The sequence below is a fragment of the Trachurus trachurus genome (genome assembly GCF_905171665.1).
Source record: "Trachurus trachurus genome assembly, chromosome: 2".
NCBI classification, from domain to species: domain Eukaryota; kingdom Metazoa; phylum Chordata; class Actinopteri; order Carangiformes; family Carangidae; genus Trachurus; species Trachurus trachurus.
In genome coordinates this window covers 3,137,960-3,159,906 of record NC_139914.1, presented here as the reverse complement: position 1 = coordinate 3,159,906, position 21,947 = coordinate 3,137,960, and the positions used below count along the sequence as shown (strand labels likewise).

The window sequence follows — 21,947 nt, the reverse complement described above, 5'->3', positions numbered from 1 at the left end:
TTTAGTAAATATTACTGTGTTTTAGCTTCAAATGCTGGATTATATTTCACATTAATTCAATAACGCATTCCTGCAGCACTAACTTCAAATGAGGAGCATCAAAACTCTACACGTTATAGAGGTTCAATCCTGACTATCTGATAAAATAGTGCATTTTTCCACATTACAACTGCAGTGTAATGATGATCAGACCTTTTGTTATGTCACAAAGAGAGGAGAACCGATTTTGGAAAAAAAAACGACAACTTTATTACACGTCACATTTTATAAAATGAGGCAAAAACCATCCAAGATGATGCAAAAGACAAAATGAAAACAGAATTAGGCGTGTTGCTTCATGTATGTGTTGGCATGTGTGTGATTCAGAATGGTCTCATGCGTTGACCGAGGGGCGGGGCTCTGTTAGGTGGCGTGATTGCTATGTCCAGGTAGTCTCCGATCTGAAAGCGCTGGGACTGCAACGTCATGGAGTCATCTGCACCCTTTCGGCCAGATACAGTGCTGCCGATGTCTTTCAACCTGGGTAGGATGTAGGGGACATGTTTTAATATACAGTGAGTGCACACAAATTCAACAGCCATGAACCCAACTTTTGCCTTATTTGTGTGTAACCAACCTATATGTTTTCCCTCTGGGGTCAGGAAAGACTATGGCAAAGCTGAAGTGCGTTCCTTTCTTCCTGGCCTCTGGATACACCTCCTTCACCAGGCTGGTCAGCTCCTTCAGAGTGGCGTCCATCCTGAGACACAGAGGATGTAAGTCAAAGACGTCTACAACACTGACATCAAACAGTATCTCTACATCAATATACATTCAGCTGATTCATTCAAACAACAATAACCTCACCATGTGTATATCTGCAGTTCGCTGGAGGGAACGTTGCCACGAGCAAATTCATCCGGTCTGTGGTGTCGGCCACTGTTGGTGGTGAAAACTCTCAGCAGAAGAGGACAGGTCTGTGGAGTAAGTAAAAAAAGAACAACATAAAACATGTTTTAAATAGCATAATGACCTGATTAAGACACAATAAATCAATCAAATGACATCAGATAGACATAAAATAAACTATTTTTTATTTGACCTGGTGCCCTCTAGTGGAGTCACTACAACCCCGCATTTATATTGCCAACATACAGGTGATAATAACCTTTATTATAATAAAATGTAAAGTTGAAACTGATAAATAATCGTGATAGTAACGAGATGAACATTATCTGAATAATAATATTTAGGCTATATTATAAACGCAGTTATCAAACAACATGAGGGAAAACGCAGCTTAACTGATTATGGTAGACTACAATATTTATTTACAATGGGTCTTAAAGTTACTTGAAAATGCACACAAACCCTAAAAATGAGCAAATGATTCATTCAACTGCAGAATTATAATTGACCTCTGCTCTGTTTCATTTCATAACGAATGAATATTTATTGAATGAATGTCACGTTAGCATTATTAGCATACCTCGGGGCTAACGTTACTGTTCAGTTTGATAACTCCATGAATTAATTACCACAAAAAACAACATTTTAACACTGCAGATATATTTTACAGCTGTTATATGCTGATATACTAATGTATTAATGTGTAACTGTGGAGCTTAAATGGCGATGCACCGTTAACTGTTAGCACTTCGGGCAGTTAGCATCCAGCTTTAGCTCAGAGCTAACGAGGTAAACAAACCAAACCGAGCTCTCACCTTTTCTCGGTCAATTGGCTTCTCCGGCTCTTTCTTAATTTCTTCCTGTGTGATGCGCGATTCGAGAGCCATTGTTATTTTTATTTTCTTTTGCACTTATAAATTAAATTCACAGCACGTCGTGGCTTTTTCGTCTTCTGCCTCCTCGCCCGGTTGTTTTATCGTTGCTGCAGCAGGAGGCAGCGGAAAAAAACCAAACCATTTCCGCTTCCGGTCTCTTTATGTATGAGTTCACTGTTTTACCGCCTCCTGCTGCTCCGATGTGTTATTGCATTGTTTTATATTATGGTTTCATGTCTAAAATGATTAGAAATCGAACCAACTATTGTTAATTAATTAATATATCCTGAATTATAATAGAAAAGATGCATAATAACACTTTTCTCGGTCTAGAATCACCATATATCCTCAGAAATATAGGCCTAATGAAAATATTTATTTCACTTGTGATAATTATATTAAAAGACAAAGACAGGGACCATATATAAAATCTGCTGTGTAACTGGTGTTTGTTTATTAACACAGACGTTACTGTGTCCCTTCACTTTCTGGCCAAAATCTGGTTCACGGCTCTGATTATTACTGCAGTGCCCGATGAAGAGATTTATTTTGTTTGAAAGGAACACTGCAGGTGATTAAACTATTTTGCTTTTAAAGTTTTTATCTATGTAGCATTGATTGAGCGTATGCAAGTTTCAGGAATCATCAGCACGTCTTTCATACAGTAGAGTCAGTGGCTGATCCAGGATCAGTCGGCCAAGTCCACCTACAGAACTGAGACCTGCTATTCGGTCACATGCTGCTCTCCCCCTCACTCATTACAGTGTGTGAGTGTAGTTTGTAACATATATGTGAGCGTTGTACAGTGTGTTTGTGTTTGTGTGAATGGTGTGTGTGTGTGTGTGTGTGTGTGTGTGTGTGTGTGTGTGTGTGTGTGTGTGTGTGTGTGTGTGTGTGTGTGTGTGTGTGTGTGTGTGTGTGTGTGTGTGTGTGTGTGTGTGCCTATCCTGACAGTGACCCCCTCTGTTCTCCTGCTGGCTGACTGACCAGGGATCAGGAGCAACTCAAACAATTGGCTCTATTTTACCTCTCTCTCTTTCTCCCTACTCATTCACTTTTGTGTGACCCCACGTCACCCCGCCACCACCACCACCACCACCACCACCTCATCAGCATGGATGGCGCTTGATTTTTGTTTTTTTTTGTTTTGTTTTTTTCAGCCCTGTCCTGACTGAGGGATCAAACAGTGGCTCTTTGAGCCTGGTGTTGACACTGATATCCATTCATTGATATGCATCAAGAATAAGAGTCACTGTTATTTCCCCTAATGACTCCATTAGAATCACTGACGCCCTCTGTCTCCGTCTCCGTCCCATGATGTTTTCTTGCCCTTCCAGATCATTGCTGCTCATTATGCAGGATCATGTTAAAAGCTGTGTTACACACAAAGCCTGTGATTCACCTCCAGTAGCTCTCGCTGTTACTAGAACCTAAATAAATACAATACAAATAAACTATTAGAAACTTCTAACTAAAGGACAACTCTCAAAAAAAGTGTCTTAATACTTCTTTTTTTTTTTTTTTACGATTGTCCTGGCACATTGATGTCTATAAAACTGTAAACCCCGACCCCGAGCAGAGCACCGCAGCTCATACAAGTGTCCTATAGAGACTGTGTTGCAGCCTCTTAAGCAACTTCCACTTCAGTTGTGTGAGTATCCACAGTTGTAAATGGAGGAAGTTGGTTTTTTGCTCCCACACTTTGACAAACAGTGGGAAATGCTCATTGGTCACGGACATTAGCAGCACACAGAGCCGCACTGTCCTCAGCCCGACTGCTGCCAAGTGATGGTTTGGCTCTGAGAAGTCTCTCTACCTGTGTCCAGTTACACACACACACACACATCCCACACACACATTTACACACCGAGATGCAACTTTGTTGTTTCACTCCCTGAGTCCCTTGTGAGTACAAGAGATGCTGCTTTTTTCTCATTAAAGTACATTTTTTGTAACATGTAACATCCATATACTGTTAAATTAATGGTGGTTAACGGCTTCTTTCCCTCTGAAGCGGTGCTGCAGCCTGATGCCTTATTCTGAAAGTTCCTCACAGGAAGTCGTCCTCATTTTCTTTGGCTGACTCCGACATTTGGAGGCGCATCTTTTACTTCATGCAAACTAAGCAGACGCAGAGTTTGTGTTGGGTTCAGTGCATTTGTCGGATCTCACTCTGTCACTTTGTATTTTCATTTTTATTTTGCAGGCAGTGATGTGACAGTGTTTGTTTTCATGCTGGAAAGGACTATGTGGAATATTTTCCTGCAAGCAACCTGACTCTCCAGACAGGTAGGAAATTTATTTGTTTTGATTTGGGATTTTTCATCATCTTTATTATATTTGCAGCACTTTTTGCAACGTTTGACTCATGAAATCTGCTCTCAAATGAACTTACTGCACATTACACTGTCCTTGATCTTCTATCAGTATAATGCAGATCAATTAACTAATGAGTGAATCAGTCGGTGTGTGAATGGTGCGGCTCAGTGAGGACGGACTGTAGTAGTGTGGGTTTGTACAGTGTGTTCAGTGTGTTTTTAGTTGAGTGGGCTCGGTTCAGTACAGTCCACAGTGGGCAGAGAGGTTCATCAGTTCACATGAATGCTGGCTCCGGGCCTTCTCTCCTCCTCCTCTCACTTTCATTCCTTTTCATCCTCTTCCTCTTTCAAACTTCTCTTTTGTCTTCGTCGTCGCCCGTCTCTGCTTTCATCTCCTGCCACGAATTTCCATCTGTGCCGCTGTCTGATGTGCAGCGAGAAGATCCTGCCACTGAAAGCACCAATGCAGACTGCAGCCTCCGTCCCCCTCAGGAGAGACTTGAACCTGCAGCCTCCCAGTAAACAGACCACTGCTGCTGCTCTGACTTCTACACTTCCCATTCTCATTTCTCCGTTGTCTGTGTCCCCAGGATGTCTTGGCCTGCTCTGTACGCTCAGCTGGTGGGGGCCAACCGTCACTCCACCAGCCTGGGGAAAGTCTGGCTCTCTGTGCTCTTTATTTTCCGGGTCATGGTTCTGGTCGTGGCTGCTGAGAGCGTCTGGGGGGACGAGCAGTCCGACTTCACCTGCAACACACTGCAGGTAGGGCACAGCGATATGCATTTAATATTCTAGTGCTAATTCATTCTTATTCTCAGTTCTTGCTAATAAACACATTTATAAACACAACACACGTTTTTGCTGCTACAGTAGGCAGCTAATATGTTAGCAAATTTAAACCAATTATTGTTATTGAGTAACTAACAATAATGAATTACAGATGTGAGAGATTTATGTCAATTTTTGCATTTTTCAATTTGTTTTTCAAACACGAATCAGTATATAACCCAAAAGGTGTCCAGCACATGTGCAATAACATCTTAAGTATGTGCAGTATTGCCTTGTGCAACATAAACAGTGTAGTTTATGTACTTATTTTGCTTTTATACCCACCTTTTCCTACACTTATAATTGCTTGTTTATGTGGGTGCTTGTCTGCAAAGCGATGTTGACTGTAAACCACTTATGACAGTAAAGGTTATAAGGTGTAAGCAGCTGCAAGAGTGGCCGCTGTTTGGCAAAAATTACATAGGCTCCCTTTAAGTAATCAGTAAAAAATAATTAGAATAACTTATATATTTATTAGCCACAACATTAGAGTGGGTAACGGTGAGAGTTCACTCTTTAAAATACTTGACTTTAGAAATAAAAGTGATACAAGAGATTCTCATCCTGTGTCTCTGTCCCTCTGTTTTTCAGCCTGGCTGTGAAAACGTCTGCTACGATCAGTTCTTTCCCGTCTCCCACATCCGCCTCTGGTGTCTTCAGCTCGTCTTTGTCTCCACGCCAACGCTCCTGGTGGCGATGTACGTGGGCTACCGGAACCACCTGGATAAGAAGAGGCTGCTGCAGGTGTTTGTACAGCTGCACACCGCCGCATCGCGCTGGGACTGACACCGTTGATCCTGTGATGTTCCACCATCCCCACATGTTGTTGTTGTGTCCTTTCTGTTGACTGTTTCTATATTGTGTCTCATTTCATCTCCTCGTGCTCTGTCCTCTCTTGTCTTGTCTTGTCTTGTCTTGTGTTGTGATTGTGCTCTCATGTTGTGTCATGTTTCTGTAATGTCATAGTTTGTCACATCTTTTCTGGTTGTGTCTTGTTTTGTTTCAGTCTTTTCCTTTCATGTCTCTTTGTTATTTTTGTAGTTGTGTCTTTTCTGGTCTTGCACTGCAAAAACTCAAAATCTTTCCAAGAATATTTGTCTTATTTCTTGTCAAAATGTCTCATTTCTAGTCAAAATGAATCTCTTTTCACTTACAATAAGAATCATCACCTAAAAATGAACTTGTTTTTAGATAATTTTCATTTGTTTCAAACAAAATTTCACTTGAAATAAGTAGAAACATCTGCCAGTGAAAGCAGGTTTTTTGTGCTTGTAATAAGAAAGAAAAACTTGCTCCACTATCAGATTTCTCTACTTATTTCAAGTGAAAATATGCTTGAAAGAAGTAAAAAGTGTCTAAAAACAAGCTACTTTTAATGTGATGAGTCTTATTTTAAGTATAAGTAGATTTGTTTTGACTAGAAATAAGACAAATATTCTTGGTAAGATTTTGAGTTTTTGCAGTGTGTCTTGTTGTATCTTGTCTTATCCTATTTTGACATGTCTTGTCTTGTGTTGTGTTTTATTTTTGTATCTTGTCGTCACCTTATGTCTTACCACAACATGTTATGTCTTTTATGTCGCGATGGTACGTCTTTATTGTGTCTTTTCTTCTCATGCCACGTCACGTCTTTCATGGTTATGTGTCTTTCTCTGACTTCACGTGTCCACCTGTGCGACAGGGATCTGGTCGATCTGCTTTTCTCAGCAGCAAAGGTCAGGAAGAAGAGCTGGAGACTCTGAAGAAGCGGAGACTCCCGATAGCCGGCGCCCTCTGGTGGACGTACGCCTGCAGCCTGGTGTTCAGGCTGCTGTTCGAGGGAGGCTTCATGTAAGATGCTCTCATTCCGGTTTCCCCACACTTCCTTGATTGAGTTGAGTTGAGTACATACATAAGTAGGGCAATATACATAACAACACATAGTCAACAACAGTACTAAAACTACAGCTTCAAGCCAGCTGAGCATTCAACAAACTAATGGCAGAAGGCACAAAAGACCTAGAATAGCGATGGGTCTTCCTGAGAGGCTGCATGTAACGTCGACCTGATGGCATCAAGATAAATTCACAGGATTATTAATGATGCATGCTGCCATTTGTGAGACTCGTCTTTACCAAAGGGAGTTCAACTCAGTACGTTGGGTGCCAGTAATTTTCGAGCAGACTTTCACAATGTTATTTAAACAGTTCCTGTCCTTCACTGCCAGACTGTTAAACCAGCAGATGAAAGAGAAAGTAAGGAGGCTCTCAATGTATGAAAAGTACACAGTACATAGAATAGAATTGGAGACCCCGAAGGAACTGATTCTCCGCAATAAATGAATCCTCTGTTGAGCCCTTTTGACCACTGAATCGGTGTTGATGTCAAATTTAAGCTGGGATTCAAACAAAGTACCCAGGTATTTATATGATTTAACAATTTCTACATCTTCCCCATGAATCATGCTTACATTGGTGTTTGCCTTGTGTTTCCTGAAATCAATAACCAATTCCTAAGTTTTTGAAACATTAAGGTCAAGGAAACTGTCATCACACCACTTAAAGGGATAATAGCATTTTTTTTAAAGTGGGGTTGTATGATCTACAAATAGCCCCTAAGTACTTTAATTGCAGTAGAAGACTCTCTGCACTCCTCCCGTTAGCAACGCCAGCCCATAGCCCTGCCCGGGGATACTTAGGGGCTATTTGTAGACCCACTTTAAAAAAAAATGCTACTATCCCTTTAATAACACACTCTCCTCCTGGTCTCTCCAGGTACGCCCTGTACGTGGTCTACGACGGCTTCCAGATGCCGCGTCTGGTGCAGTGCGACCAGTGGCCGTGTCCGAACCTGGTGGACTGCTTCATCTCGCGGCCCACTGAGAAAACCATCTTCACCGTTTTCATGGCAACCGCCTCATCCATCTGCATGGTCCTCAACATGGCCGAACTTGCATATCTCGTTGCTAAGGCTGTGACTAGGTAGAGGTATTAATCAGTCAGTCAGGTGATTAATCAGCTGATTAATTGATCAACTATCTACTCAATATTGTGTTAAATAAGTCAATCCAATGTGTCAATGTGTCTGATCAGCCAGCTGTGGCTTGTCCTTTGTTCTTCACCATATAAAATCTTTACATCCACCTATACCTTCCTCTCTTCAGGGCTGTCAGCGGTCAGAGGGAGCGGAGGTCAAACAGCAAATCCAGCAGCAGAGACAGGACGCAGAACAAGACAAACCAGAAGTTACTTGTCTCAACCTGATGAGCAGCAACAAGGTGGATGATACCTAAGAAAAGACACTGATCCAAAGACTTAAAACACTTAAAGGCTGCATATTTACAAGAGGAGCACACGTGGATGTGTGAATACAGCAGAAAGTGGACGTTTTCTATGATGCCTGAATGTAATATTTAACGGGTGGAGAGGATGTCAACAACTCCAGTGTGTTTATACACCATGCTGTTTTATGGATATATAAAGGGATTTCTAGTTAAACAAACAACATATTCTAATTAGGGCTGGGACTTTAACGCATTAATTACGATTAATTAATTACACAAAAATTAACGCGTTAAAAAAAATTAACGCATTTTAATCGCGCTTATTAAAAAAAAATTCAATTTTTTTTTTTTTTTTTCAATTTTTTTTCTTTTTTTTTCTCACGTGTGTCTACGTGCGGTGCGGCCGCACGCGAGAGAGGCGACAGTTTGAGAGGCTGACTGGCAGAGATGAGAGCTGGTGAAACGCTAGCATGGTTATTTAAAACACCATCTCTGATCTCTGCCTGCACATAGATACACAGACACGGGCGCACGCTAAATGCGCTATATAGCGCTAATTGCTCAGCTGCAGCGCTATATCTATGACCTGTCACTGTCACAGGTGCAGCTCATCTCATTATGATAGGACTTCACCCTCAGAGCTGTCTGTCTTCAGACTGTCCTGACCTGTCCCTGAACATCACACAGGGACAACATGGAGCTGCCTGTGTGATTGGTTACTGAGTTTTATTAATGTTTACATCAGGCTGAGTTCAACAAATCAGTTTATGCTACTGTGATTTAAGTAGCCTAGTTAAATACTACAGTAATCATCATAGTGTATTGGAAGGAAAGACCATTCAATCTGTATGTATCAAATATCGACTAATGAATTAATCGATAATTTGCATCCCTAGTCTGTTGGTCTTGGTTAAGTACCACCTTGAATGCTTAAGCTTATGTATTCAGTCATTCAATGGTATACTAAAATCCATGTGAAAAAAAAATGCTTCTCACTGTTCTCAGGTCAAATATTTATATGCGATTAAAATGCGATTAATTGCGATTAATTAATTACAAAGCCTCTAATTAATTCGATTAATTTTTTTAATCGAGTCACAGCCCTAATTCTAATGTAATGGGGGAAATAGGCACATGTAGTGCATTTAAATTAATGGTGCTGTGGGGTTTAGGGCTTTCATGCCATCTATTGGGGAGCAAGGAAATAGCAACAGGACTCACTTAGCAGCTATACATAGTGTACACACTACATCTACACCTACAGTCGGTTAATAACAATTCACTGAATGTCAATGCACTCACCATCATCTCTCACTTTACTTCCACAAATAAAGACAACTTATATTAGTTCTGTGTGGGTGTAATGGGTTAATTAAAGATCAACACGGTATTAACAAAGATAGATAGATAGATAGATAGATAGATAGATAGATAGATAGATAGATAGATAGATAGATAGATAGATAGATAGATAGATAGATAGATAGATAGATAGATAGATAGATAGATAGATAGATAGATAATAAATTGTATTTCATCCTATTTTTTAATATATATTTTTTTAAATGTTCCTCATTCAGATGTTTTAAATTCAGCTCATCAGGAGTTTAGTAAAGTGCAGTAGCCTGTGCCCACACACACACACACCCCACACCCCCCCTCCACCTCCACCACCACCACCTCTACCCCCCTCGTGCGCCCCATGCACGGGGACACTGCTGTGTGACAGTGGCGGATGGCCTTGGCCACGCGGGACGCAGCCGCTGCGCTTCGCCTTCGCGGGACAGGTTCCACACGCGCCCCCCTTTTTTTTTTAGACTAGACTGTAGCTGTAACTCTGCGTTATTCTATTCTCTCTCTTCTGTGTGTCTCTCTCACTCCCTCTCCCTCTCTCTCTCTCTCTCCCTCTCTCTCTCCCTCCCCCCTCCTCTCCCACTAACCCTCTGCGACTCCTCGCTTTGGTCGCCTCGAGCCCACGCGTGGGGAGTAAGTAGAAGAAGAAAGGAAGGAAGAAGAAGGAGAGAAGAATAAGGAGAAGGAGGAGAAGGAGAAGAAGCGCGCTGCCCGGAGGGAGACGTGTTTCGGAGGAGAGCGGTAAGCAGGTGGAGGATGGAGCGATGGAGTTAGACTGAAGTGGGAGGGAAGAGGAGGGATTATCATCCTTCCACCTGCTGGATTATCTACTACACCTCTCACGCTGCATTCACTTCCCTGTGGGAAAGACGGCACACAGGAAGCCACTAATATTTCATAAAGTCAATTTATGATTAATTTTTTTTTTAAAGAGAGAGAAATTAGAATATTTCACATCAATATAGTGTTGAGATGTCAAAGCTCCTCAATATCAGCGTCACTGTTATCATTAACACACAAAAAAGACATTTAAAACTAATTGAATCTGTTTTACACAACTTCAACCAGCCTTAATGGTTTGTCTCCTCTTATGCAGACGTCCTACTGTACATGGAGAGTATCAGACAAACTTTGTAGTAACTTTTTATTTAAACAAGCTAGAAAAACATGGTGATATATGTTGCATCCATCATTTTTCAATTTAATTTTAATTTGTACACATCTAACTGTAAACCAGTGCAGCTAATGGGAGTCAAGGCTCATTGATCATTCATGTTCATGTGCCAGTTACTTGTTGATTCTCTAACTAAAGATAATTAGAGATCTATCATTTAATCATTCATTATTTTATTTAAAATAGAGCTAATGTCATGATTATTTTTCCCAATAGCGTTTTTTTATTTTATTTTTTTAATAGAAACATGATGGGCTACATCCTAATAATCAATCATGTTAAGTTTAAAATTGCACATCGGCTGTCAAATTGATGTAGGAGAATAATAATAATCTCAGTCTGCCTGTATACATCGTTATAACTTTTATAACACAAGACAAGTGTGCTTTTGCACAAATGTATGTGTCTTTACTCACACCTTTATAAAGTTTATGTATCTCTACACCAATATCATGATAGATTTACAAATGTTTGCACACACCTTAATGCACCTGAATACACACTGTTACACATTTTATACACCTGCAGGCGTTTTATACACTTGATGTATCAGCGTATCCTTGTGTATTTAGTATCATGTTGTTTATATTGGTCACGTTTACATAGAGAAACCCAGTTATGTGAGCCCACCCTGGTTTATCCGACTGGTCTATGATGTTTATGAGTGGTATATGGGTGGATGCTACTTGTCGAACAGCGTGGACTTTGATGTTATAACATGGCCACAGTCTGCATATCTTTAAAAGTTTTCAGGTGCAGGTGGCAGGCCAAGAGTTAACTGTTTGGGCTGTTTTAGCACAAAGGCCTCTGATCCATCAAAAGCACACGCCGGGCAGGACAATGTCCATCTGGCAGCTTCTCTATTGTCCGTGGTGACAGATGGTATTTCATCACGTCAACACATCATGTATATGTACACATGCCACTGTTACGGTAGATTGGCACATCAGTGGGCTCTTAAAAGATCTTTTCATTGGTTCGCTGTGATTATGATTCTCTCTGGGCTCAGGAATTTGGAAAAGTTGCATAATGTGTGTTGACTCTGCTTCAGCACTGATGACATGACACAATTAAAGAGGTGGATTGTGAAGGTTTTACTGTAGTAGAAAGATAATGTAGCAGTTATCAAGTTTGATATCCCTGTATAAACTTACATACTATGTGTAACTCCATTAAATAGTTTACATTATACTTATCTTATGGAAGTTTACCAATGATATGAGTATTACTGTCTTTTTATGTTTACTTTATTTTTTAAATTGTGCAAATGGACTCGTTTTATAGACTAATGAGAGCGAATCAAATTCCAGTCTTGGGGTCATATTAGAAGTTAATTAGGTTGTCAGTGGCCTCTATTCACTTCTGATAGGGTGGTGGCTCAGACATACAGAACTAATGTATGCTACTGTAGCTTTGAGTGTGTGTGTGTGTGTGTGTGTGTGTGTGTGTGTGTGTGTGTGTGTGTGTGTGTGTGTGTGTGTGTGTGTGTGTGTGTGTGTGCACGCGTGTGTGCACGCGTTATCAGTCGATCCCATGCAAACATTTGCCCTCCTCAGCATTCCTGGGATGTGATGAGTCCAGCATTCAACAGGGACAACCTGTTATCCACTCATTCACTTCCCACAGATGGCCCAGCCATTGTCCACCCGCCAGCCAGCCAGCCCCACAGCACAGACACACACACACACATATATACAGACACACACACGCACACACAATACATGATGCATGTGATTGAGATGTATGGAGTTATATTGTCCTTATACTTAAAAAAAAGAACGTAGTGGTTCCTATAGAGCAGAAGATCGTCCAGCTGTTCACAGCAGTGATGAGGACTTTGTGTGGTTTTATTCCCTGTAAAGTTGACAAGAGCGTTTTGTCTCTCCCTTCCAGATATTGTTTTTCTTCTGATCTCTGGTCGATGGATTTATCACTGACAATACAACAATATTTTAGTAAGTCCTCCTCCCCTGTCTCTTCGTTGCAGCCTCTCAAATCTCAAAAACCTGGTGAACTGTAGGTCATCGACTGTTGTCAGTTCTAAACCCACGGCGTTAAACGTGATAGAAAAGAGTGGTCGGGGATGTACAGAGGCTAAATTGTTGTTGTGTCACATTTTATCGCCTCACATAGATCTCATCTAATCAAATGTTTGTTAATCCGCTGCTGAAAATAGTTCCAAATAACTGCACTTTTTTTGTTTTGAGCAAGTCCCCAGGTTGCTGGGCAGATGTTGTTATTACAGGGTGGGAGAGTCGGAAATTATAGAGAGACTGACTAACACAATGTTAGTTTTGGTGTTTTCACTGAATGTGTTGACAATAATGAAAATATCTTGACAGATGCCACTGAATCTCCTCTTTTGTTCACCACAGACTCTTGTTTTCTCTCTCCAGGCTAGAAAATCGAGTGAAGCATGGGTGACTGGAGCTTTCTGGGGCGGCTGTTGGAGAACGCTCAAGAACACTCCACTGTGATCGGAAAGGTGAGCAGCTGGACAGTAACAGAGTACATTTACTTGAGTACTGTACTTAAGTACATATCCAAAGGATTTATACTTTACTCGAGTATTAGATTTCTTTGGTACTTATTACTCTGACTTGAATACATTTCCAAGACAAATATTTTTACTTTTACTCGAGTTAATTTCTAGGAAGGCTGAAAAGTACTCATTACTTTTTTTTCTTTTCTTTTTTTCTAAAATACTATTGGACAAAACGTGAAAATAACAATTGCTGTCCTCTTATGATCCCATTCATTTTATTTGTTTTTATAGGTGTTTCTGCAGCTTTATAGAACATTGTGGTTCTAAAAGCAGCACATCAGTGCAGCTGGTTTCAAAGAGTTCATTCTCACAAACAAGAGTTAAAAGCTCCTTAAATTCATTTAGAAAAAAATATAGTAATTCATTGATGTGAAGAATAAGAAATTTACTCTTACTCTTACTTTTACTTTAAGTAAATTTAAAGGCATGTACTTTTTTACTCTTACTGGAGTAACATGTCGACTGAGCTACTTTTACTTGTAACGGAGTAAATTTTGACCAGTAGCATTTGTAGCTACTCTTACTCAAGTACTGGGGTCGAGTACTCTGTCCATCTCTGAGCTTCATAAATATCAGTTTTGGAGACATCGACTTCCAAAAACTGTTGATCTTCTCATCTGGTAATGTGTGCATTCTTCCTCCCCAGGTTTGGCTGACTGTCCTCTTCATCTTTCGCATCTTGGTGTTGGGCGCAGCAGCTGAAGAAGTGTGGGGGGACGAGCAGTCGGACTTTACATGTAACACGCAGCAGCCCGGTTGCGAGAACGTCTGCTACGACGAGGCCTTCCCCATCTCCCACATCCGGTTCTGGGTGCTGCAGATCATCTTCGTCTCCACGCCCACGCTCATCTACCTGGGCCATGTGCTGCACATCGTCCGCATGGAGGAGAAGAGGAGGGAGAGGGAGGAGGAGCTCAGAAAGGCCGGACGGCACCAGGAAGACCACGACCCCCTCTATCACAACGGGGTGGGCGACGGAGGAGGAGGAGGAGGAGGTGGCGGGAAGAAGGAGAAGCCGCCGATCCGCGACGAGCACGGGAAGATCAGGATCCGCGGAGCCTTGCTGAGGACCTACATCTTCAACATCATCTTCAAGACTCTGTTTGAGGTGGGCTTCATCCTGGGACAGTACTTCCTCTATGGCTTCCACCTGAGGCCGCTCTATAAATGTGGCCGCTGGCCCTGCCCCAATACTGTGGACTGCTTCATCTCCAGGTCAGACAGCAGGAGACTGTTTTCTCTTTCTCCTGTTTCTTTGTGTTTTTCCTCTTGTTTTTGTATATGTGTATGTGTATGTGTGTGTTTCTGTCACAGGCTGCTTTTGGGGACAAATTTCAGACTAAAGATTCAGTTCATCAGGGACAGAAAAGGCTCATTTGAAGGTTGGAGTTAAGGTTAGATATGTCAACATCATTAAACTCGAGTTTATAATTCACTTTTTATTGCTTTTTAACAGTGCAACAAAAGGACCAACAACATATAGCATGTGAACAATGACAAGAACAAATCATTACATGAAAAAAAAACAAACATTTAAAGCAGAAGTAAGCGATCTTGTGGTTTTGGCTAACTTCCTGTCAGCGGATGGAGTTAGCAGTCCCCGCCCTCGTCCCTACGTCACCACATTCATTTGTGAAAACTTGTCCACAGTTTTCATCTGACTGATCCTCGATCTTAAATATTGAAGTATTAGACAGCAGGTACTTTGTTGTCATGCTTGTTTGTATCTTTCTTGTACAGTATCTCTCTAATTAAGCGCAATTTCACTTTTCATAAACAACTATTTGTATTTGTGAATGAAAAGTGTGTGTTTGTTGCTGCAGGCCCACTGAGAAGACAATCTTCATCATCTTCATGCTGGTGGTGGCCTGCGTGTCTCTGCTGCTCAACCTGCTGGAGATCTACCACCTGGGCTGGAAGAAGGTCAAGCAGGGCGTCACCAACGAGTTTGCGCCCGACAACGAGTCCCTGCTGCTGGGCGCGGACGAGCGCGGAGACGCAGACACGATCCCCGAGCAGGCCGCTCCGTCGGTGATGGACTGTTTGCCGGCGTACGGCAGCGTGAGCGTGATGGGGCCCGGGGCGGCGGCGGCGGACGCCAGCGCTCCCGTTCCCGCCGAGCTGAAGATGGACGGCGGCGGGTATCACCCAGACGACTTCCTGCTGGACACCGTGCCGTCTTCCTACTACGGCAACGGCGACAAGGGGAGCGTCGGGAGCGCCATGGAGCAGAACTGGAGCAACATGGCGCGGGAGCTCCACAGTCTGAATGGAAAGAATTCCAGCTCCTCCTACCCTCCTCCTCTCCCCTCTCCCCCCACCTCCACCTCCTCCTCTCCTCAGGAGGAGCTGACAAGCGCACAAGAGGATCAACGCTCCATGTTTCCCACCCTGCCTCGTAATACCCCTCTTTACCCCCTCATGCCACAGGAGTCGGCGTCGGAGGAGGAAAGCCCCCGGTCGCCTTGTGTCCCACACGACGACTTCACTGTGGTCACCCGGGCCGAGATGCATCAGCCTCCATCTTCGGAAATCCGGAAGCCGAGTCGCGCCAGCAAGAGCAGCAGCGTCCGAGCTCGCCCCGACGACCTGGCAGTGTAGCTAAAACCCACACACACACACACACACACGCTCACACATATCACACAACCTTACAGTACACACATGCTGTATACACATAGAGAAACCCTACATATGCACAACAGCATAAAACCACACAAGCACGGCCTCCAGCAAAAGACAGACGCTCTGCAAGGCAGATGGTTACACAAAGGTACAGCTGGAGTTTGCTGCTAATTTTAATCTTTATTAGTATTATGAACCAGAAACACAAGGAGTTTGGCCAGAATACCCCGATGGCGCCCTGCTGAAGCCCTGTCTACGCATCAGTCACCTTCTGAGGGGATTTCCTCAGGGTTTTTAGCTGTTTGTCTCTTTGCAAAGACAACGGTGGACGAAGCATGAAATGTAAAAGTGCCCTTTAATATTTCATACATCCTGATACATATTTATTATCATACTAGTACAATGAACCAAAGCCACATGTTTAATCTGAGATACTCATTTTAGCATATAGGCAGGAAATGGAGAAACAGCTAGAAGAATAGCTCACTAATAGCTCACAATAAAAATGAATATGAAAATGATAATCATCAATTTCTCAAATCTGAATTGTAGAATGTGTTAAAAGATGAACTATGAACTGTGAGCCGACAAAGCTGTGTGTTATTGAGCTTTGAACAGAGCCGGGCCAGCTGCTTCTCCCTGCTTCCAGTCTTTATGCTTTATGCTAAGCTTATTATGGACTGGCTTGAGCTCCACAGTGAATGCACAGATATAAGAGTTGGAAAACCATTCCTAAAAGTGCCTGTATTAATATTTATATTTATTTCTATAGCCAGTATTTTTCTCAGCCAGCAGAATCTGACGGTCTCCAACCAGACGATGTGTTGCAGCGTCTAAAAGTCATTTTTATTATCGCTGAGCAGCACAAAGAGAGAGAGACGTAAACAGCCGGCATGGCCGCCACTCGCTGTTCTGGCCACACTCTGTTGTTGTTGTAGAAGTCGGACAGGGACGGTGTATAGACCCATGAAATGGGGATCGCCGACATACCCACACACCCACACTATATGTATATACATATATAGGCAGCACAGACACCAATAAGAAAAGGTTATGATGATGATGATGATGATGATGATAATAATGATGATGATGATGATGATTGGACTAACTAATAAGTTTGGGAGCGTAGAGGCATCAGTACTATATTCTTTTACTTTCATCTTTCTTTTATTTCTTTGCTGGGAGACATCAGAGGAGAGGTTTGCACTTTTGTTTCTTTATTTTTTTTCTTTTTCTTTTTTTTTGTGACGTGATGATGGAGCTGTGTGTCTGTCACATCTGTCCGTTTGTGTGTGTGTGTGTGTGTGCTGCTCTCACCCAGCCTGTAGTTTCAATGAAGAGAGGGATGCACCCATGTTAGGAAGGACAGAGCAGATGACAAGAGGAACGCAATAAGGCAGTCCCACCCTGAGACGTAGTCTTTAGGCTTCACAGGCTGCGTGTGTGTGGTTGTGTGTTTAGGTATCTTAGTTTGTTTCTGTGTTTACAAAATGACATCTCTGCAGTTACATCAGGGTAAACTATATAAAGTTTATAAATATGTAAATATATAATGATCAATAGTATTGATAGACACCACAGGATATTATACAGAACTACCTACATTCAAAAGAAAAGTTGTTAGTTTCTGATCAAGCTGCAGTTTTTTATTATTTACAAAGACTTTCCCTAAAACCAAAAATCAAACATGCTACAGCGTTTTCTGACATTGGCCCCACCGGTCACTTTATACAAAAAATCCAATGTTAGAAAAGTTGATACAAATAAAACATGATACACAATGATGAAGGTCTAAATTACTAATTATCAAGCGATTTGAAGCTTTGCAGCTTGAACAGGGAATAAAAAACCAGTACACCTTCTTTCTGATGCTTGTGTTTGCAGTGTGTTACAGAACTGTGGAGTTCCCCTGTAGCTGTTCTGTATAGGAGGACTCTAAGTTAATTTTCTAGACTAGCTGTAGATTATACAGTAGCTTGTAGATTTTTTTTTTTTTTTTTGAAAAAAGAGAGCAATATGATCTAAAAAAAAAAATCTTTATTTCTCTGTTATTTCTTAACAGACATCCCACATAGGAATGTTCATTTTTCCTGTTCTTCTTAACAAATCCTGCCAAAAGAAGAGAAAACAAAACAAAAAAACAAAAACACATAGAAATTCAGCTGTTTTGCCTGGCAGCAACTTCCCAACAGCTTTAATTCATCGAGGCAAATTATCAATCACATCCAGGAATAAAAACTAAAACCCTTGTACCAAAGGGGGGAGTGGTTTGGGGCAAATTGTGTTTTGGGTTTGTACAACGTTGTGTTTTTTTTCTGGGCAGAATATTATAGATTATTCTTAACATACTTGAAAAATAGTAGAATGATTTACTACTTGTGAATTCGCATTTGAGCAGCATAACCAAAAAATAACTAAATGAATGTATGTTTACATTTCGATAACAACAAAATGTTTCTTTTTTTTTTTTTTTTTTTTTTGTCCAAACGCTATCTTTTTACTGAGCTCTCTTGCACGGTCTTCATTTGGTTATTGTAGTTTTTAAAACAACCCATGACTTTGTTTTGACACTGACACATCGTCATGGTGAAGACGCTGACAGATTTGATCACTTTTAGCTGTCAAATTCGAGTGCCTTGATTAACGATCATATACTGTGAGAATAAATTCAGAGGAAAACGTTCACCCACATGCATTCATGGCAACCTGGAAGTTGTTCATAAACCATCACACTCACTCAGCCTTCAGACTCTTTGGTAGCAGGAGTCCTATAGCCAAAGAGAACAAAGTTAGCTCCGAGAGGCTAACGTCTAAACTGCTACAGTGTTATCTGTATACTGTATACGTTTTTGCACATTATCAAAGGTGTTAATTTTTGCAAACAGCTTTGATGAGAATACCACGACCAGTGAAATACATGGGCCCATATGTGAGGTAGTTAGCAACTGGAAGCAAAGGGGGAAAGGCTAACTGCTAACTTCCAGTTAAACCTCTTCTAGCTGAAGATGTATTTGGCAGATGTGAGACTGGTATGGATTTCTGTTTCTGCTTTCATTTTAATCAAAAAGTTACAGACTTCCAGTATTATGTAGCAATAACCAGGCCTAGCAGCTCCATGGACATACATTACATCATGCAGCCTGCTGTCATAGCTTATAACAAGCCTAAATGGAACCGAGTCATTGTTAATATTATTTGTTTCACATGTGGTTTTCCTAGTATGACTAGACGTAATGTTTGTAAAGGTAGAGGTCAGTTACATTTGACCACCATGTGGTCTGACTGTTGGAAACCCGACGACACACACTACGCTACGATTCGACCAGGAACATGAAGCTTTATGTTAGAAAGAAATAGATTTATTTGACTTTAATAATAACCCCCTAACTTTAATTCAGTATTTTCAAAAGTCTGAGTTTTGAAGTTAATGATTTTCATCTTGTCATGAATGCAGCCACAGAGCACGAGGTGACAGAAGCAAGACGCGGTGAAGGGCGCTTCATTGAGCTCCATTTACACAGAGAACTATTCATTTTGTTGAGGACAGGACAGGGCGAACCAGAGAATATATATATATACGCTGACCGTGTCAAATGTTTACATGCCTCTGATTGAACTTCAACTTCAGTCCAACATGGCAGCTGAAGCACTTAATCTGTATTAACTGTGATGTGTCGAATACAACCAGATATATTTACCAAAGAGACCACAATGCCTAACAGACTTCTACCAGACTCCGCTTTGGGAACTTTGCCCCTTTAACCCCTTTAACAATCATGTCTCCAACCACAAGATCAGCTTTAAAACCCTTTATGAATCTAGGAAAAGACAATTCCACTTAAAAGACATTATGTTAAACTTTGTCTCTAAAAAAAAAAGACGTTTAATAAACAAGGTTTATTTCATTTTTATTGCTGAAATGTTTTTTCATAACCTTGTTGTTCCAAGCTGTTTAGTACCTTTAATATGTAGATAAAGATTTGCACAGTTAGATAGCTAGACCGCTGTTATGAGGATATGAAGATATAAATAGAAAAGAGAAATAACAAAGGGTGTCCTAGAAGGAGGGATATTAACATATTTTTGTTTATTTATGGCAATAATACCATCAAAATTAGACTTGGAATGGAGAAGAAATGAATCTAAAGTGATTGTTCTTTTTCTGTCCTGAATATGGATTGGGAGACTTTTGGCAACACGGCTTTTACACCATGGATGTGCCTTGGATCAAAAACTCCCACAATGGAAAACAGAGATTGTGGGATGGGATTTTTCACGGCGCCCCCCCCACGAGCAGGGACACCGTCTCCCCACGTGTTAAAAAAACGAAGAACAACCCCCTGCTATTACTCCCGTTGTACAATGACTGTCTTTGAAGAGAAGTGCCTTGCGTCTGAAACCTTTTGTTAAAGAACATGTTGATGTAAATGTTCATTTACCTCAGATGTTTACAGAACTGTTACTGAATAAACTTTTTGTACCATACTGGTATTCTGTCATGGTTAGCGTTTTCCTTTCCTTTCCTACCTGGGCGCACTGTACAGCTGTATTAGAAATCATCTAGACTAACTAACTATAGCAGTCAACCACAAACTCTGTCACAGTTTCATGGTGGATTAACTCATGCAAATGTTAACTCTTAGCACACAAAGCTAAAATCATACCGTAGTCATCAACATATATATATATATATATATATTCATACAAGGCAGTCAGAAACATAAAAAAAACTTTCATATTTTCTTGTTTCTCTCTCTTACAGATGAGCAAAAATACAAAACAGGGCCTAAACTTGTCAGTTCATCCAATATTATAGTATTATATTATATCCTCTAGTCCCAATACCAGGCCAATTAAACCAAAAATATATAAAAATCTAATACTCCACTTGTAATAGAGGATGGATCCTTCCTTTCTTTCTATTTTTTTCACAGTGTTATTGTACACTATCAAATTATACTGAATCAGTATAATTGATTAGAACGGGACCGACTATAATTAAATAATTGCAGTTTAATGTACATGTATTTGTTGTGAGAGAGTAAACTGTTCCTATATTTAGTCAGAATGAACAAATAAAAGAGAAAAATAAAAAATGACATTAAAAATAGATTAAAATAACGCAAACAAACAAATGATGTCAGATCCACTTATCGATTGCGCTCGATAGCCGGTGGCTCTGTGTCCGATGACAACAGTCCATACTGTCTGCTATGCATGTGTGTATTAGCATTAGTGTTTCTATGTGAACGTGCATGTGTGCTCCAGTGTGTGTGTGTATGTGTGTGTGTGTGTGTGTGTGTGTGTGTGTGTGTGTGTGTGTGTCCTCATGGCCTCGCCCATTAAGCTGTGCTGAGGGCAGCACTTCCTTTATGTGTGCTGAAAGTCCCAGGGATTTTGGCAGAACAAAAACCTCTCCAGGGAATGAAAAGGCCTTGAATGCCTGTTAATGCCGTCCCGACCTCTGGACTCTTGCAGGCTGCTGCGTACGTGTCTATATGGTCCAATATGAGCAGGGACACTTTGTCAAACTACTGTATAATGTCATAATGAGACACCAGGACTCATCAATAAAATAAGCACATGTTTGGAGGCTGGAAATACAAACAAAGCTTGGCCATGAATTAAACGATTATTTAAAAAAAAAAACTGCTCACAATCTGACAATGGAGTTTAGTGTGAATACCATGTGAAGTTCATCCTTGGATGGATGCTTGATTGGTTTGAAATCGGAAAATGAGCATGAAATTGAGGAAGTGAACTGAACCCTAACCCTGTGACATAGATAGAGGGTTGGATATTAGTTTCTGTTTTCACTGGCAGCAAATGTAGCTCAGCTGGACAAGTGTTCTGGCCTCTCTCTGTCTTGCAGGAAATAAAAATTCTGGCCACCGACAATTTCTCTGAATGAAGGCCAGCGCTGTGCGGAGCTCCACACCTGTATGAGGAGCTCTTAGCGAGCCCGACTCCACACACACACCTGCAGTCACCAGAGACAGAGACACCAGCAGCTGTTCGGTGAGTAGGAAAAAACATTAACAACATTCATTTCTCAAATATAAAGAAGTGTGATCGG

At 41.1% G+C, this 21,947-nt stretch overlaps 3 protein-coding genes across 3 annotated transcripts; 2 read left to right on the top strand and 1 right to left on the bottom strand.

Annotated features, from left to right (window-relative positions):
• Positions 1-346: 346 nt before the first annotated feature.
• sap18 (Sin3A-associated protein) lies at positions 347-1,884 on the bottom strand. The gene is made up of 4 exons (XM_083985676.1): positions 1,704-1,884; positions 847-956; positions 617-739; positions 347-519 (listed from the first exon to the last, which is right to left on the bottom strand). Exons 1-4 carry the CDS (start codon positions 1,773-1,775, stop codon positions 363-365), a joined length of 462 nt encoding a protein of 153 aa, XP_083841802.1. The 5' UTR covers positions 1,776-1,884; the 3' UTR covers positions 347-362.
• Positions 875-8,316, top strand: LOC310996289 (gap junction beta-2 protein-like). The gene is made up of 7 exons (XM_083985666.1): positions 875-963; positions 3,970-4,052; positions 4,672-4,843; positions 5,501-5,653; positions 6,591-6,739; positions 7,663-7,869; positions 8,052-8,316. Exons 3-7 carry the CDS (start codon positions 4,673-4,675, stop codon positions 8,149-8,151), a joined length of 780 nt encoding a protein of 259 aa, XP_083841792.1. The 5' UTR covers positions 875-963; positions 3,970-4,052; position 4,672; the 3' UTR covers positions 8,152-8,316.
• A 4,798-nt stretch (positions 8,317-13,114) lies between these two features.
• LOC310996268 (gap junction alpha-3 protein-like) lies at positions 13,115-15,844 on the top strand (the record flags this gene model as incomplete). The annotated part of the gene is made up of 3 exons (XM_083985646.1): positions 13,115-13,183; positions 13,890-14,458; positions 15,067-15,844. 3 exons carry the CDS (start codon positions 13,115-13,117, stop codon positions 15,842-15,844), a joined length of 1,416 nt encoding a protein of 471 aa, XP_083841772.1.
• Positions 15,845-21,947: the final 6,103 nt, after the last annotated feature.

What these genes read in the sequence shown, in the direction of transcription:
- sap18 (XM_083985676.1), bottom strand. Translation starts at nt 1,775, where the DNA reads ATGGCTCTCGAATCGCGCATCACACAGGAAGAAATTAAGAAAGAGCCG. An exon ending in AGCCAATTGACCGAGAAAAG is followed by an intron (nt 957 to 1,703) that starts GTGAGAGCTCGG and finishes CTTACTCCACAG; the next exon opens with ACCTGTCCTCTTCTGCTGAG. An exon ending in CCCAGAGGGAAAACATATAG is followed by an intron (nt 520 to 616) that starts GTTGGTTACACA and finishes CATCCTACCCAG; the next exon opens with GTTGAAAGACATCGGCAGCA.
- LOC310996289 (XM_083985666.1), top strand. Translation starts at nt 4,673, where the DNA reads ATGTCTTGGCCTGCTCTGTACGCTCAGCTGGTGGGGGCCAACCGTCAC. An exon ending in ATAAGAAGAGGCTGCTGCAG is followed by an intron (nt 5,654 to 6,590) that starts GTGTTTGTACAG and finishes CCTGTGCGACAG; the next exon opens with GGATCTGGTCGATCTGCTTT. An exon ending in GTTGCTAAGGCTGTGACTAG is followed by an intron (nt 7,870 to 8,051) that starts GTAGAGGTATTA and finishes TCCTCTCTTCAG; the next exon opens with GGCTGTCAGCGGTCAGAGGG.